Source organism: Sorex fumeus, unplaced genomic scaffold (assembly GCF_029834395.1).
Source record: "Sorex fumeus unplaced genomic scaffold, SorFum_2.1 ptg000026l, whole genome shotgun sequence".
Classification (NCBI taxonomy): domain Eukaryota; kingdom Metazoa; phylum Chordata; class Mammalia; order Eulipotyphla; family Soricidae; genus Sorex; species Sorex fumeus.
The window spans coordinates 7,922,838-7,939,335 of record NW_026606083.1 but is presented as its reverse complement, the minus strand read 5'-3'; the positions used below and the strand labels follow the sequence as shown (position 1 = coordinate 7,939,335).

Sequence of the window (16,498 nt, the reverse complement as noted above, 5' to 3'; positions counted from 1 at the left end):
TGCCTCAGTGTTTATGGCCTGGTTCTAGTGTAAAGAAGCTAAGTGACCCGGCCCGGGTCTGCCCAGAACTATCCAGCTGCTCATACCTTCAGGAATCCTGATGAGATGTTTTCTGGATAGAGAAACTTAAGCAGTGAATTGGAATGTTCAATTCTATAGGAATTAACAGACAAAACCTCAGAAACCAACCCAAGCCCAGAGTCAGATTCCTGGGGTCTCAGGTCAGGGTCTGTGACCCTAGAGGCACATTCCCAAGCTCCCTCTGAATGAAGCTGGATATTCTGGGAGTGGGGGAAAAGTAACATTGTTGGGGAAGTTAAAATGTGGTGAAGTCACTTCCCAAAACATTTGGCAGCATCCCTACACTGGGAAGCTCATGGTCGTAATCAGCCAGGTGCTGGCTGTGCTCTGGGGCGTTCCTTACCCAGCCTGGAGTTGTAGATCTGATCTAACTGGCCTAAGCACGGGTCTGAACTGTCTGGTTGGAGGCAAAGTGAGTCCCTGAGGAGGCATGAAAGGTCTGCAAACTCACCAGTGCCACACAAGCCTTTGCTCCTTGACCTATTTCTTGATAGTGATATCCGTGGACTTTTCCCCCTTTTACAGCTGGAGCGATAGCACAGCGGGTAGGGCGTTCACCTTACAAGCGGCCAACATAGCCAACCCGAGTTCGATTCCTCCGCCCCTCTCGGAGAGCCCGGCAAGCTACCAAGAGTATTCGATATGCCAAACACAGTAACAACAAAGTCTCCAATGGAGACATTACTGGGCCTGCTTGAGCAAATCGACGATCAACGGGAGGGCCTTTACCTTTACCTTTACAGAAGGACTTTGCAGAAGGACACTTGAGGCAAAATGACGTTCCCGAGCATAGAGATGAATAGGGATGTGCAGTCATTTTAGCTGAAGGTGTGACAGGCCTCAAGGCTGTGCCTACTTTCAAACTGCCCCCACAGAAACACAGCAGCGCCTTCTGTGGGACCTGCCACGCGAGGTGCATGTAGAGGGAAGTTGGTGGGTGACACCGTGATGTCCTCTGCTTCGGTTTCGCAGTCTCTGTCCCTTGTAGCTAGAGGGAATCTGCAGGAAGCTCGGGCGACGTTAGGAGGAGCATGCAATCTTGGACAGGGCGACCAGCCACCAAGAGCAGCCACAGGCCGTCAGATGGACAGTCAGATGGATCTGATTCGGAGAGGCCCGTGGGAAGGATGGCAGCTGGCCACACTGGGGGCCCCAGCTTTCCTGGTAGCGCGATTCAGTGAGAACCAGCTGAAGCAGTTTATCTTGAGATGCTGGTTCTCAGCGGCCTTGCGGGCAGCTTGCCCAGCCAGGGTGGATGTGCCGGGCCCTGGGGGCCTTGTGGTTCCACGGATGGACTTACGGGGAGCAACCATTGGGTGGCAGCATCTCGACACTTGCACGAGGGTTGGTCGGGAGTGAAATGTAGCTTCTCTTCTTTGGTGGGAGATAAATTCAACGCCATGTTGATGATGCCTTGTAAAAACAGGTTTGCAGTGCCGTGAGCACTGTTCTGTGAGCACTGTGTGCTGTGAGCACCTGTGTGCTATGTGCATCTCTGCCTTGTGAACTTGTTTATACACCTCTGCCATGTACACCTCTGCTGTGGGCACCTCTGCCGTGGGCACCTTGTCTACCCTGCGCACCTGTGTGCCATGGCATTGCCTGTGTGGCTCCTCTCCCAGCCCCTTCCATCATCAACCTTCGTCGCATTGGCACGGTGCAATTTGGAAGCAAGTGGCTCTCGGGAGCAGGCTCTGAAATCCCTGTTGTCTCTTGGTCGTAGGTGAGTCTTCCTGCTGGTGGACTGAGGAGCGGCCCCTTCCTCGGCATGGACGTCAGTGCACCCACCATGCAGGGCTCTTCAGCACCCCACGTGGACAAGCCCGGAGGCCCGGCCACTGGCAGTGAAGAGCCGGACTCAGGTAGGAGCCGGGATCTGCCCCGTGGGGCGCCCCTGAGTCTTCCCCTGTTGTGCTGCTGTTCTATCTAGCTGCAGCCCGTGGTGTCTTTGGATTCTCTGTCCACTTTAAATCAATGTGCAGTGTTTAGGGACAAAGGGGCGCGTGCCTCGGGGGACGCGAGGGCCTGGAGTCACTCCTGACGCCACAGAATGAAAAGGCAAAGGTGAGACTCAGGTCCCTGCAGTAAGGAGGAGCTTTGTCCCCTCCTAATCCTGCCCTGTCCCGTGGCCCAGCGCGATTAGGAGGTTTCTGTCCAGCTGTGGAAGTCAGCCTCGTTCCAGGCAGGAAAGGGAACGGCCGGGGGGGCGGGGTGACTGGAAGGGGCAGGAGCCCTTGGCTGACTCCACTTTTCACTGGACATCGCTCGATTTGATCTTGTTCCCATTTTTTGAAATTCATTACGAAATATCACGGTACCATAAGCATTATTTTCTAAAACTGGATCACCAGGAAGGAAAGCACCTATTTTCTTTTAAATTTGGATTATTTTTTTTTTCTCAGCAACTTTATTTGATCTGTTTCCGTTACCTCCTGGAGAGGCCGAGGAGAGAGACTGCCAACTTCCCTGATAAAATATTTATGGGTTTACGGGGTTTATGAGTCAGCTATACATTTGCCCTGGTCTGCTCATGGGCTCTTATCTGCTGCCCATCCCCGGCCCCAGAAAACCCGGGACCCAGGGTCCCCCAGGAGCCTCAGTCAGTGTTTGCTGTCGGAATCAAAGCTGGGCTAGGAGGAGCCACTGTTTTCTGCATGGTTTTATTGAAACTGCAAAATTAAAGTGGCTGGCCCTGGGCATGCGGGTTCAATTAAAGCTCATGATTTCCAGTTGTGGTCTGACTTTGGGGGTGCCCAGAAGGGACCTTTTATTCCTTCCTTTTAGGGGATTTGAGCCACACCCAGCAATGCTCAGGGCTTACTCCTGGCTCTGTGCTCAGGGATCCCTCCTGCTGGTGCTAGGGGATGCCGGGGACCAAGCCTGGGTCAGCCGCGTGCTGCCTCTTGGCTCCGAGTGGGTGCCTCAGACCCGCCTCGCGCTCTGGAGCCTGTGTGGACGTTGCGGGGGTCATGTGAACCCTCGCCCCCTCTCTGATGACTTGTGACATCATCCGTGTGAAGGTGGGAGCAAGGACAGCAGAGTTAGGAGTGAAGTGAAATGTGTGTGGGGGGTGGGTGGGACTGGGGGGACGGCTCCAAGGGGGAGCATGTATGGGAGACTGATTCTCAGCCCTGGGGGGGTGTCTCCGGAATACCCGAGCACCACCGAGTGCTGCTGACTGTTCCCAGTGCGACACAAGACGGGACTTGTTGGAAATGGGGTTTTGGTGACAGGCGAATGGTCTGTTGAGCTGTGAGGGGAAGGAGGGCTGGGTGGCGGCTGCAGGGGGCAGGGGTGGGGGTGGGGGAAAGGGGTGTGTCTGGGACCTGGTGCTGCCTCCATGTTTCTCCAGCTCAGGACAGCTGCCGCTCACCTGGTCTCCTTTCTCTCTTATTTTTTCAAAATTTTTAATTTATTTTTTAATTGAATCACAGTGAGATACATAGTCGCAAAGCTGTTTATGATTGTGTTCCAACACCCATAACTTCACCAGTACACCTTTCCCACCACTAGTGCAGTTCCCTCCTGCACCCTCCTCCCAGCCTGTCTCTAAGGCAGCACTTTCCCTCCCTCCCTCCCTTCCTCCCTCCCTCCCTCTTTCTATCTCCCTCCTTCCCTCTCTCTTTCTCTCTTCCCTTTTGGGCCTTATGGTACCCAATACAGGTACTGAAAGGTTACCAGTATATCCCTTTACATCCTGTCCATACTCATCCCTGCCCGACCAAATGGTCATTTCCAGCTATCACTGTCATACTGGCTCCTTCTCTGTCCTCACTGCCCTTCTGCTCCCAACACTCTCATGTCAAGCTTCCAGCTGTTTATGTCTGTGCCCCTGAACTCCTGGGCCATCTGGCCGAGCATCCGGCGTTGGGAGGCGCCTGCTCTCCTCCAGGTGGGAATGGCAGCGGCTCTGTCAGCCCGCCCTGCTGTCCGGTCTCGCTCATGGACAGATGCCTCGCTGCCCCCCTTCCCTAGGGCCATGGCCTGCATCGGCCAGTGTCTCCCCGTGTCGCTCGCCTGATGCCCCTCTGTCCTGTCCTGTCTTTTCGCAGAGGAAGGTTCAAGCATGGAGGAGGTCGGCTTCAACTGGGGGGAGTATCTTGAAGAAACAGGGGCCTGTGCAGCGCCCCCCACCTCCTTCAGACACGTACGTGACGCTCCCACTCGCCTCTCCATGCTGGGGCCTGGCGGGAAGGGAAGCGGGAAGCCTGCGGGGATGCTGGTTGGTGCAGGCTTTGCTCCCAGTCTGGTGGGGATGGTCCGGGTGCTGCGGGTGGCTGGTCCTTGGGAGCGAGAGTGAAGCAGCATTTTCCGTGTGAAGCAGCACCTACAAGTTTGACATCACTTGGCTTTGGGGGCAGCAAGGAGTGAGGAGTTTCCCGAGAAACACTCAAACACTCGGTCCGCAGGTGGCATCGGGGTCGGAGGTGTCCTCTCTCTAGCAGGCAGGGCGTGAGCATATCTGGCCGCTGCCAGCCCCAGGGGCCACTTTCTCAGAGTCCGATTTTTGCTCAGGCCAGAGCCTCATCTTAGGTCATGGCTGATGAGCAGAGCAAAGACTGACCGTGTTCCGGGGCTGCCGCAGTGTTTCTGGAAAGGGAGAGTTTGATTCCAAGAAACCGAACTGAAGTTTTTCGCAGGACTAAAGTTAGTCTGAGTTGTGAGCAGATTGGGTGGGCTCCCCCATCGCCCTTTTGCTTCAGGCTGGTCCCGACCCACTGCTCTGCTGTAGTTTAACACGTTCTCCGTGGAGGCAGCATGTGCTTGAGAAAGGAAGTGGAGAGCAGAGAGCGTGTTGGATCTGCCTTTCCCTGCCTTCAGAGCTGCTGCTCCCTCATGAGGTGATTGCTGCCTCACCATGAACATACTTCAGCCTAAAAATGAAGCAGGATGGAGTTCAGCTGTGTTCTTCCGAGCCGCCATCCGGAGGCCTCTCTCAGTGGCAGAGATGGGAAACCTCCAGGCAGCTGGGCCCGGTGGGATGTGGGTTCAGCCCCTGGGCAGGTGGGGGGCGTGGGGCCACCTCTTCCCCTCACCTCTGCGACCCGACTCATCCTGGCTGCTCCGTCTCCGCCTCCCTCTGTCAGTGTCCCGGCTGGGCAGGCCCATCTCAGGCCTCCTTGCTCCCTTGACCCTGGCCTGGGGACAGGCTGGGGTGAGCCCTGAGTGGCTCTGCTGGACAGACGCCCACCCCCACGCCAGCCTCTGGGTCCTGACATGACATTGGGGGCTGCTGGGTGGGGGGGGGAACAGACAGAAACTCATTCCCTCCGCCTTGTCTGAGGCGGCTCCGAGGGACCCGGCATTGGCTTTGTGCTCAGGGTCTGTGTCAGGGCAGTGGGGACAGGATGGGGTCGTCACACGGTGACTGTGGCCTGTGGTGCTCAGAGCCCTTGTGGAACCGATCACAAACATGCCAGACCTGTGCTCTGAAGTACCGTGTCAGTTTGGGATTTGGGTGGTCACCCCCAGAGGGTCTCAGGCCCCCCCTCCCCCGCAAGGCTGCGGGGTGTGGTGGGGATGGAGCCGGTAGGCAGGCCATGTCCAAGGCAAACAATTCCCCTGTCCTATAGCACAGCAGTAGGGCGTTCGCCTTACAAGCGGCCAACATGGCCGACCCGAGTTCGATTCCTCCGCCCCTCTCGGAGAGCCCGGCAAGCTACCGAGAGTATTTGATATGCCAGACACAGTAACAACAAAGTCTCCAATGGAGACGTTACTGGGCCCGCTCGGGCAAGAAATACATTTTTTAAAAAATTGTTTATGTTAAAAAAAAACTTAGTATTAAGGTATGCTGATTTTTAATATTAAGGTATCCTTACAGTTATTCTCGGTTGATTTTCCTGCATACTGTGTTCCAGAGCTGATCCCACTGCCACGTTCACTTCTGTCCAACCAGTGTCCCCAGGTGTCCTCCCACCCCCAGCTGCCTCCTTGACTGGCACATTTTCAAGTTGGGTTGTTGTAGTCTGTCCCTCCTGCTTGCAGTGGCGATGCCCTGTGGTTTAGGTGCGCAGAGAACCCCCACCACACACACACTCCTCCCTCCCCCGCCTTTCCCGGCCCGCCCACTTCTCTCACTCTCCCTGTCCAGTCCTGTGATCTAGGTGAGGCTTCCCCTGGATGTCTGCTTCCCATGGAGTCGTGAGACTCACTTCCCGCCCCATTGGGCGATCCGGTGCTCCCTGCCCCATCCATGGGTGGGCCTGGTGCTCCCCCCCATCTGTGGGTGACTCTGTGCTCCCCATCCCATCCGTGGGCAGGCCTGGTGCTCCCTGCCCCATTGGGCGACCCACATGCGCCATGCGGTAAGGGCTCCGGGCCTTGTGGTCCCACAGGTGGAAATCAGTATCCAGAGCAACTTCCAGCCAGGCATGAAGCTGGAAGTGCCCAGCAAGGGCAGCACGGACACCTACTGGGTGGCCACGGTCATCACCACGTGCGGGCAGCTGCTGCTCCTGCGCTACTGCGGCTATGGCGAGGACCGCAGCGCTGACTTCTGGAGCGACGTGCTCACGGCCGACTTGCACCCCGTGGGCTGGTGCACTCAGAACAGCAAGGCCCTGAAGCCCCCCGACGGTAAGAGACCATGAGGCCCCTGCCCTGACGTGCACAGACTAGCACACACATACATGCATGCATGCATGCACTCACATGCATGTTTGCACACATATGCACAAATGCATGCACATGCGTCCACGCACGTGCATGCACGCACATGCCTGCTCCCTGTGTTCAGGGAAGGGTCCGCTTCCGGGCTGGGAGCCGAGTCACCAGTGCTGGCCCTGGGCTTTGGGTCACAGGCGGGAGGCGGGAGGGGCTGGAGCCCCCTTTCCCCTGTGGTTGTGGGGCCTGTGGATTTGCCCTGGGGTCTTTTCTCTCCTGACAGTGCTGCACGCAGCTGCTGGTGGCACTGCCACGCAGGGCAGATTCCTGTTCTAAGCGGGTGTGACCCCTGAGTTAATGCAAACTCGTGATGAGGGAGGGAGGATGCTCCCATGTTGTCACAACGCGGTTCAATTCGTGGCAGAGAGCTCCACTGATGAGGACACACTTAGGGGCTCTGGGTTCAGTGGCTGGTTGGCCACGCAGGGAGCACTGCACCTGCTCTTGAGAGAAATGATGCTTCCTCTTTTGTGTTGGAGGTATTAGGCTGCAACCACATTAGAGCGTCGCAGAGTGTGGCCTAGGGTCAGAGGAGCAATGGAGAATGCCCGCCTCAGTCAGTACGACCCAGTGTCTGCCTGCGTGTGGACAACCTTGTGAAGGCAGCTGTCTGGAGCCGAGGTTTATGGCACTAATGGCAGGAAACCACTTAAGCCGGTGGCCGTTTCCCTGTTATTTATGGAAATGGAACAACCTGACTGTCACCGTCTGGTATCGGGGGACTCTGGTGTTCAGCAGGGGCTACCAAGGCCATGCAAGGCCTGGGGGACAGCGGGTCTCAGTGTGTGGTGGTGACCAGCCACGTGGGAACCCTCAGCCTCTCCAGGGGTTCGGGTTTGCGTGCGCATCCGCGGGGGGCCAAAGAAGTGGCACACTGACAGTGTGTCACAACCCTGCCACTGATTTTTATTTTCCCCGTCATTAAAATTTCTGTGATTTGCATTGCAGACTCTGCAGTCTTGCCAGAATGAGTCTGTTTACCGTTCAGCATTGAATCAGAGTGACAGCAGTTAATACACAACTTATTTGAATAGCAGGATGTTTATTCATGAGGTGTTAGGAGAGTGTGTCAGTGTGGCTTGGGCCCTGTGGAGAGTTGGAGTTACTGCAGGGGATTGTGGATAGAAGACACCCATGGTGGGGAACAGAAGGCACGTGCTCCAGCCCGCTGTCCCCCGCATGTCCTGGTCTACTCTGACGGGTGGGATCAGATTGGGCCTTAGGAGATAGCGTGTTTTCTGACCTAAATGCCACAGCCACAGGGTTTTCACTGGCAGTCTAGCAGGGTAACTGCATACAAGTGGTTTGAAGGCAAACAAGCATCCACTAGGGCCTCAGGAACAGAGCCAGCCCTGCAGGGCACTTGGAGCTAAGAGATGGGCCCAGTGAAGTCCACCTGGGCCGTGTGGAGAGGGAGGGTGAGCACTAGAGCCACACCTGCAGAGATCTGGCCCCCACATCAGAGGAAACAGCTGGGAGGAAGAAGGAAGGAAGGGGGCCTTTCTCAGAGACTTTTTAGCCCCCGCCTGTGGTTCTGAGTCCTGTCTGACTAGGCAGTTTCCTGTGGAAACTGTCCCTGGTGCAGATCACAGTAGGCCTTACCTGTGGACGGAAGCATGTGTGTATGCACATGTAAGTCTGTGTGAGCCTGGATACATGTGTGAGTATGTAGGCGTAGGTGTAAACCTGTGTATATGCATGAGTGTGTGAATAGAGTGTGAGCACAGGTGTGTGTGTGTGTGTGTGTGTGTGCGCACATGTGTGTGTGTGATGCGGTGCCCGTTGCTTCTCTCCTGAGCTCTGAGGCGAAGTCATGGCTGTTCATGGCTCTTCGCCACCAACGCCTGTTAGCATTGCCTTCGGAGTCGCAGGTGTGCCTCAGCCCTGTAATGCTTGTGCACATACAGGCTCATACACACATGCTCACACACAGACTGTTACAAGCTCATGTACACATACAGGTTTTCACATCCACACAGGCTCACACACATGCTCACATGGACATATACTCACACATCCACACAGGTTCATACATACAAACACTCACACATACTTTCTCTCACACTCTTTCACACATATACACTCTCACAATACATACACTCTCTCACATACTCTCTCACACACTCACACACTTTCTCTCACATTCCCTCACACACACTCTCGCACTCTCTCTCATACTGTCTGTTACACTCCCTCACATACTCTCTCTCACACACATACTTTCTGTCATACACTCTTTCATACTTATACACACTCTTGCAATACACATATCTCATACGCACACACTCACAGATAGGCTCTCACACACACTCACAATGTTCTCCTGCACACACACACACACAACTCTCACATGCACACTCTTACGCACATGCTCACACATACACACATTCACATACATGCTCTCACACAATACACATACATACACACACACATACACTCACACTCTCACACACTCACGCACTAATACACACAGGTTCTCAGACACACTCACACAAACACACACTCACACATACTCAATTTCTCACACACAAACACACACACAGGCTCTCACACACATATACTCACACATACTCTCACATGTGCACACACTGTCACACACACACACACACACAGGCTGGAGCGATAGCATATTGGGTAGGGTGTTTGCCTTGCACGCAGTCAACATGGCCGACCCGAGTTCAATTCCTCCGCCCCTCTCAAAGAGCCCTGCAAACTACCGAGAGTATTCTGCCTGCACGGCAAAGCCTGGCAAGCTACCCATGACGTATTCGATATGCCAAACACAGTAACAAGTCTCACAATGTTACTGGACCTACTCGAGCAAATCGATGAACAACGGGAGGATAGTGATAATGATAGTGACAGGGTCTCTCACACACTCCCCTCATAGTTCCTCCCTTGTGTACTCTCAGCCCCAGGCCCCCTGCCTGGTCCCTCATCTGTCCACCCCTGTCCCCGCCAGTCTCAGGATGCAGACGCTGGTGTTGCTGCAGAACCGTGAGTGCCACACACCTCAGGCCTTGTTTGAAAACCCACCTTGTCGCTGAGACAATGGCAAAGCCTCCTTCCATTGGGCAGTTCCCCAGCACCAGACTTACGTCCACGATTGAGACTCACGGGGCCCCGAGTGGAAGGAAAAACAACAAAGAGGACAGGAGAAAGGGCCCGCTCGAAATGAGACCCTGAGTGCGGGTTGGGTGGTCTCTCCTGGGGCCCTTGTCCCTACCACAACCCTCTGCATTGGTCCCTGGCATGGTGAAGCCATACCCCCTGAGTGTTGGCACACCTGCCTCATGCTGTCAGTCACAGAATATTCTAGGTGTGTACCCCGGTCTCCCACGGGCACTTCCCGCCTGTGGGTGCCTGACTGTGGTTGAGTGTGGAGAGGGTGAGACTCAAGAGACTGAAGAGCCGTCTCCCTGCCCGCCACTGCCGGCATCGCGCTTTGAGCGTGGAAGGGGCTGAGGCAAGAATTTGTTTTGACTCAAGTTGTGGCAGTGGCACTCTATGAATGTGCAGACTGAAATGGAAAATACTCCCAAGAAAAGCTACAGACTTCGCTTCTGTATTCCGACTCAAAAGATGCGAGTAGAAACTTGGCAGGAGGAGTTCCCATTTTGCTGTTTTGGGTTTCCTGCACCTGGTGGGACTTGGGGATGTCCCCAGCCCTGTGCTGGGGCTGGCAGGGACTGTTCTTGGACTTTCCTGGCAGGCACTAACTGTGAGATAATGTCAAGGGATGTAAGTGGTGCCGGAGGCTGTTGGGGCCCTGCAGGGCCGCAGAGACGTGAGCACAGTGGATGGCAGCTCTTCCTTCCTGGAGCTGGTCCGAGACAAACCGATGTTGCCTCACAGTCCACGTCCTGCCCTCAAGGCCAGCAGGAAAGGGAAGGGTGCCGTGGGCCTAGCTCTGCTGTTTTTGGGGTGTGTTGGGCTCCCAGCCAAGGTGGGAGGGAGTTCCTGCTGCCCCCACTTTCCCAGGGGCTCTTCCCCCCCCCCTCAGACTCAGCTCCATCATGGGGGCAACTACGTGGACACCGTGTCCTGCTGGGTTGGGGGGGGACGGGGACTGGATGGCCCTGGGCTGTCCCTGGAAGGGCCTGTGTCTTGCACCCTGGAATTTCAAAGATGAGCTCTACTGTAGTGATGTGCGTGGCCTTGGGAGAGGGGTCTTCCCAGCAGTGTTCAGGACCCCCCTTCTGCAAGCCTGCAGTCTGGGGCTCGGGTCTGTTGAGGTGTAGGGGCCCCCAGAGACATACCCAAGTGTGCTGGGGTGGGGAGTGGAGGGGACCACGATGAACCCTTGCCCCAGCCAGCTCATGTAGGAAGTAGCTTTGAGGACAGAACAATTATTTTTGTTTGTTTGGGGGGTTATACCCACTGGTGCTCGAGCCCTGCTCCTGGCTCTACAGTCAGGGACCATATGGGAAGCCGGGGATTGTACTTGGGTTGGCTGAGTGTGAGGCAGACGCCCTCCCTGCTATGCCATGGCCCCAGGTCTGTTGCTACTGCTGTTTGATTGTGCTGCTGGGGTCACTGCTGGCGGTGCTGGGGCCAGGGACTGTGCCCGGCAGTGTTTGGGACCCCTGCAGGGCCAGGGATGCACCCCAGGGCCTCCCACACACCGGGCACCCACCACTAGGCAGTTTGGCTATCAGAGTTTTCTTTGAGGCACCACGGGAATTTCTAGCAGCTAACAACTCAAATTTAGAATTTATGAAGATATTTGATCAGAGGAAAGAGCTGTACATTTTTTTTTCTGATGATCTCACCCTCGGAGAGAAGGCATAGTTGATGAAACAATGCAATGTTTCTTCTGAAAAGCCAGTAGAGAGATGTTTCTACAGCAATGACTAATCGCTCCCGCAGACCCGTGGTGATAGTGAGACACTGGGGGGCAGGAGGCCCGTGTGGTCTCTCCCCGTCAGCATCTGGTCAGCAGCTGGTTGCTGTCTCTTGGGGCTGCCTGTTGGTGAAGACACTCCTCGTGCAGAAATGCCCCGGCCCCAACAGCTTCCACCACATAGGATGCTGTGCTCTCCACGAAAGGCATGTCTGCCCCCGACTATCCAAGACGAGGCTGCCTTGTAGATCAGTATGTCACTTCCCTGCCTTGTCCTGTGTCATACGGGTTACCCACAATCTGTCAGTCAAGAAAAGCCAGACTTAAAAAAAAAAAGGTTTTATTTATTAACTTTTTTATTGAGTCATCGTGAGATACACAGTTAGAAAGTTGTTCAAAGGTTTCAGTATACAGTGCTCCTACACCCGTCCCTTCACCAGTGCACATTTCCCACCACCAGTGTCCCCAGTTTCCCTCCCACCCCCCCACACCCTGGCCTGCCTCAGTGCCAGACACTTTCTCTCTCTTTCCCTCTCTCTCTCTCTCTCTCTCTCTCTCTCCCCCTTCTCCCCTCTCTCTCCCTCTCTGTCTCCTCTTTCCCTCTCCCTCTCTCTCCCTCTCTCCTCTCTCTCTTTCCCTCTCTTTTCCTCTCTCTTGCTCTCTCCCCTCCCTCCCTCTCCCCCTTCCTTCCCTCTCTCCTTCTCTCCCTCCCCCTTTCTCTCTTCTTGCTCTCTCCCTCTCTTTCCCTCTCTCACTCTCTCTTGCTCTCTCACTTTCTCTTTCCCTCTCTCTCTTTCTCTCTCCCTCACGCTCCCTTTCTCCCTCCCTCTCTCTGTCTCTCTCGCTCTCACTTTCTCTCCCTCTCCCTCTCTCTCCCTATCTCTCCCTCCCTCTATCCCTTCCTCTCTCTCCTTCCCTCCTTCCCTCCCTCCCTCCCTCTTTCTTTCTTTCTTTCTTTCTTCCTTTCTTTTCTTTCTTTTTTACTCTCTCCCTCTCTTTCTCCCTCCCTTTCTCTCCCTCTCTCTCATTCATTCGCTCACTTGCTCGCTCTCTCGCTCTCATTTTCTCTCTCCCTCCATCTCCCCGCCCCCTCACTCTCTCTTTCCCCTTTGTTTTCCAGCCATCAGAGAGAAGTATGCAGACTGGACAGAGTTCCTCATTCGGGACCTGACTGGCTCCCGGACGGCGCCCGCCAGCCTGCTGGAAGGTGTATGTATTTTGTCATACAGCTACTCTGTGTCCGAGCCGTCGGTTCCGGGGCCCCAATGTCCTGGCGCCTCTGCATATATCCTTCTGCCAGTTCCTGCATGACACCATCGCTGGGGCCCGTAGCCAGACTCTCTGCTTTCTTTCTCCTGGGTTATGTAGATTCTGATGGCACTGAGGGTCCCCGAGGTGACATTCACCTCCCCTGCCACACCCGAGACTAAGGGTCCCTTACTGGGATGATCTCACTGGGTGTGACATCTGTGCCTCTGCCCTGGGTCAGTGGGCATAAATGAGACTTGTGGCCCGCTGTGGCAGGTTCCGCCCCAGGAGAGGTGTCGCTCCTGGAGCCTTGACAGCGGCCTGTTCAATATCCCCTGCCGTGCGTGACCCCTGCTTGAGCACGCATGTTAGCATGAGCCCCTCAGAAGATGAGCAGAGATTTGGCCACTTAGAGGTAATTTAAGGTGCCAACAGGAGAAAGAACCAAAGTGTTGAGAATAGCTTTACGATGGAGCATTTTGATATCAGCTAGCTAATAGGCCAGGCAGAGCAGGCCACGGTCACCAGTACCTCCCAGAGCTGCCCAGTCTGTTTTAAGAAGGTCATCCTGGAGAAGGGGAGAAGAATGTGAGGTGCCTGAGTGGGCCGGGCGATGCTTTCGGGACCTGAGCCCTCATTTCCCTTACCTCAAGGGATTTACTGGGTACTATGGATTACCATGTTTAAGATACAGTTACTCATTTTGTGCACATTCTGGTTGATGTATTTGTTTCTCTTAATGACTAATCATTGAATTATTTCATTAACTAATGATAATGATGGTTTTTCACCCCTTCAAAAGGATGACTTTTCTTACTCTGTTTAATTGGTTTGTTTAAAAAAAAAAAATGGTCCAGCAAGCCGGCTGAGCAAACACCCTTCTCAGATTCTAACCTGCATTCAGAAAGTGGCTTAATTGGGGCAATAGATTCATATATTTCCTAAGCTGAGTCCCCTGAAATTTCTAGAAGATTCTGCATAGTGGTCCGACTGAGCTCGCTGACTGAGCTGGCCGTCCATGGGCCGGGCCAGGCTTTTCTGCACACGCTTGTCCTTCCTCTCATGCAGTCACGGAGTGAGAGAGAGGAGGGTTTGGTTATTTTGCAGTGGCCACTATAACGTGAATGTCCATCAAGCCTGGCCTGCATCCATCATTCCACACCAGTGTCTGTGTGGAGCAGCAGTTGTTCAGCAACCCCACCCCGTGTTTGAGGCAAATTCAGATGTGACTCTTCCCCGAGCCTCCTGAGTCCTTGGACAGATGCAGTTTTATCTGGGAAGGGCTCTTTGGCCAGAGCCGAGCACGACCTTATTTCCTGTTGAGTGTGATTCTGGCTGTGCCGGGCGAGTGTGGGGTGGTGGGTGAGGGGTGGGGTGGTGTGCTGGGAGGACAGACTGTTTGCCAGTAGCTTGGATGATGGTGTGAAAAAAATATTATCTTCTGCTGTCATCTGTTTCCATGGGAACCTTAAAATAAAGTTTAAAATAAGGAGTTTTGCTTCTGTTTAAACAGCCTCTGCGAGGGAAAGGCCCTCTAGACCTCATTACAGTTGGTTCCTTAATAGAACTTCAGGATTCTCAGAACCCTTTTCAGTACTGGATAGTTAGTGTGATTGAAAATGTTGGAGGAAGATTACGCCTTCGCTATGTGGGATTGGAGGACACTGAATCCTATGACCAGTGGTTGTTTTACTTGGATTACAGACTTCGACCAGTTGGTTGGTGTCAAGAGAATAAATACAGAATGGACCCACCTTCAGGTAAGGGCAGCTGCTGACCCATCCACACTTAAAGAGAGGCTTGCTGGCCTCCTGAGCGTGTCTCTGAAAATTGATGAGCTCTGTGGTGTTTTGTGCATCAGTGTATGTTAACCGCAGGTTTGTAAATACCAGAATTCTCTCTATGGACTATAAAACCCTAGACCTCAGCCAGTGGTATTCTAAAAAGAGAAAGGGTTATCAGGAAGTCTGTTTGGAATTATTGGTTCGGAAATAAAAAAGCAACAGAATGGGACTTGAATATCTTCTCCATATTTGGGGTATTTTGATAGTATTGCAAGTGGGCACAAAAATATCCATTTGTCTATATTCATACCTGTGCTCCTCTATTCATCTGTCTGGCCATCCACATGCCCATCTACCCATCCACCCCCTCATCAGTCTGTCCATCCATCTGTTGGCCTGTCCATCTATCCTCTGCTCACTGCCCATACATCTGTCTGTCCACCCATCCTTTTCCCACATATCCATCTCCCCATCTCCCACCCATACATCATGTTGGATTATAGTTCCAAGCATTTTAGGCTTAACATTGGGTTGTCCTGTGTCCTCCTGCAGGGAGCTTAGGTTAACTGAGTTACTCCCACTCTAGTGCTCCCAGGGGCACACCCAGTCCTTCCTGTTCATCTTTGACCTCTCCATTGTGTTCTTCTTCCCCATCTGTTAGCCACAAATATCTGCAGATCAGATTTACAAAGTCAAACCTTCTGGTGGCTCTGGATTTTGTATATGTAAGTGGAATATTAATTTTCCCTTTCCATTGTGTCCTGTGCACATTTTTTATTTTAGAGCAGTGTTCTTTTTTTTTATAGACATAGGAAGAAAGTTAATACTGTGTTTTTGCAATATGGGAGTTAATTGACTCCAAATAATATTTACTCCTAGGCATCTGTCATACTTACTTGACTTACATCTCAGTTGCTCTTTGATTGACCTTAGTTCCTTACACCCCAAAGGGAGGTGCCACCAAGGGACTGGATGGACCCGGGGCAAGCTGTAAGCTACCCTGGCTTCAACATGGGACAGCCTCAGGGCCCATAAGAAGTATAATAGGTTAAGAGCATGGTCATGGAAAAAACTCTGTCATGATCCAAAAGAAGTAACTGAAAAGGACCCTATTGGGGTTAGGAAAGTCTAACCTGGCCTGAGGACTGTAGTCAGCGAAATAGAGCAAGATGTCCCCAGGAAAAGCCACCCTTTACCAGAGAGATCGTTTAAGCTTAAACGGGTGAGGTACATGTCTTGAGGGGGGGGTACATGTCTTGCCCTGGGTTCGATAAAATCTCATAATCTTTTATCAAAATCTCATCATCTTTTATCATACAGGTATAGATAAAAACCTGTATCTCTTACTGTGTTTATACAAAATTACTAGAAATATTGTTAAGAAATAAATGTAATATGATTGAATGGATTCCCAGTAAAGAAAGGGAGAAAACAATGCCTTGGATGGAATGCCACCCCTGGGCGCATCTCCCTGAAGCATTTCCCCTGAAGGAGGGACTTCACATCTGTCCATTGTTTTTGTTAATGTTCAGCCACACCTATGTGTAACTTCTGCCCCAACCCTTCAGGATTTCTTTATAATATTCCAGACTGATGAATAAAGTACCACTGGTTACCAACCAGCCCCAAACGCACCAGGGGACCCTGGTCACCATGGGATAGTGACTCAGACAACCGGTATCCAAAAAGGCACACCTGAGACACATCTGCCCATTCTTCCTTTCACTTATCCATCCTCATCCATCTGTTGGCCTGCCCATCAATCTATCTGACCACCCACCCATTCATCTATTTTTCTACCCATCCTTTCACCGACCTACCCATCACCTACTCGTCTATCTGTTATCCATTCACCCATTCATCTGTCTGTCCTTCC

General features: G+C 53.2%; 1 protein-coding gene across 1 annotated transcript in view; it reads left to right on the top strand.

Annotated features, from left to right (window-relative positions):
* Window positions 1-16,498, top strand: part of SFMBT2 (Scm like with four mbt domains 2) — a 59,856-nt gene that overhangs the window by 9,049 nt on the left and 34,309 nt on the right. Inside the window, 5 exon segments of the mRNA XM_056114579.1 lie at window positions 1,805-1,943; window positions 4,134-4,228; window positions 6,420-6,660; window positions 12,711-12,799; window positions 14,352-14,598. Coding sequence (XP_055970554.1) covers window positions 1,805-1,943; window positions 4,134-4,228; window positions 6,420-6,660; window positions 12,711-12,799; window positions 14,352-14,598 — 811 coding nt within the window.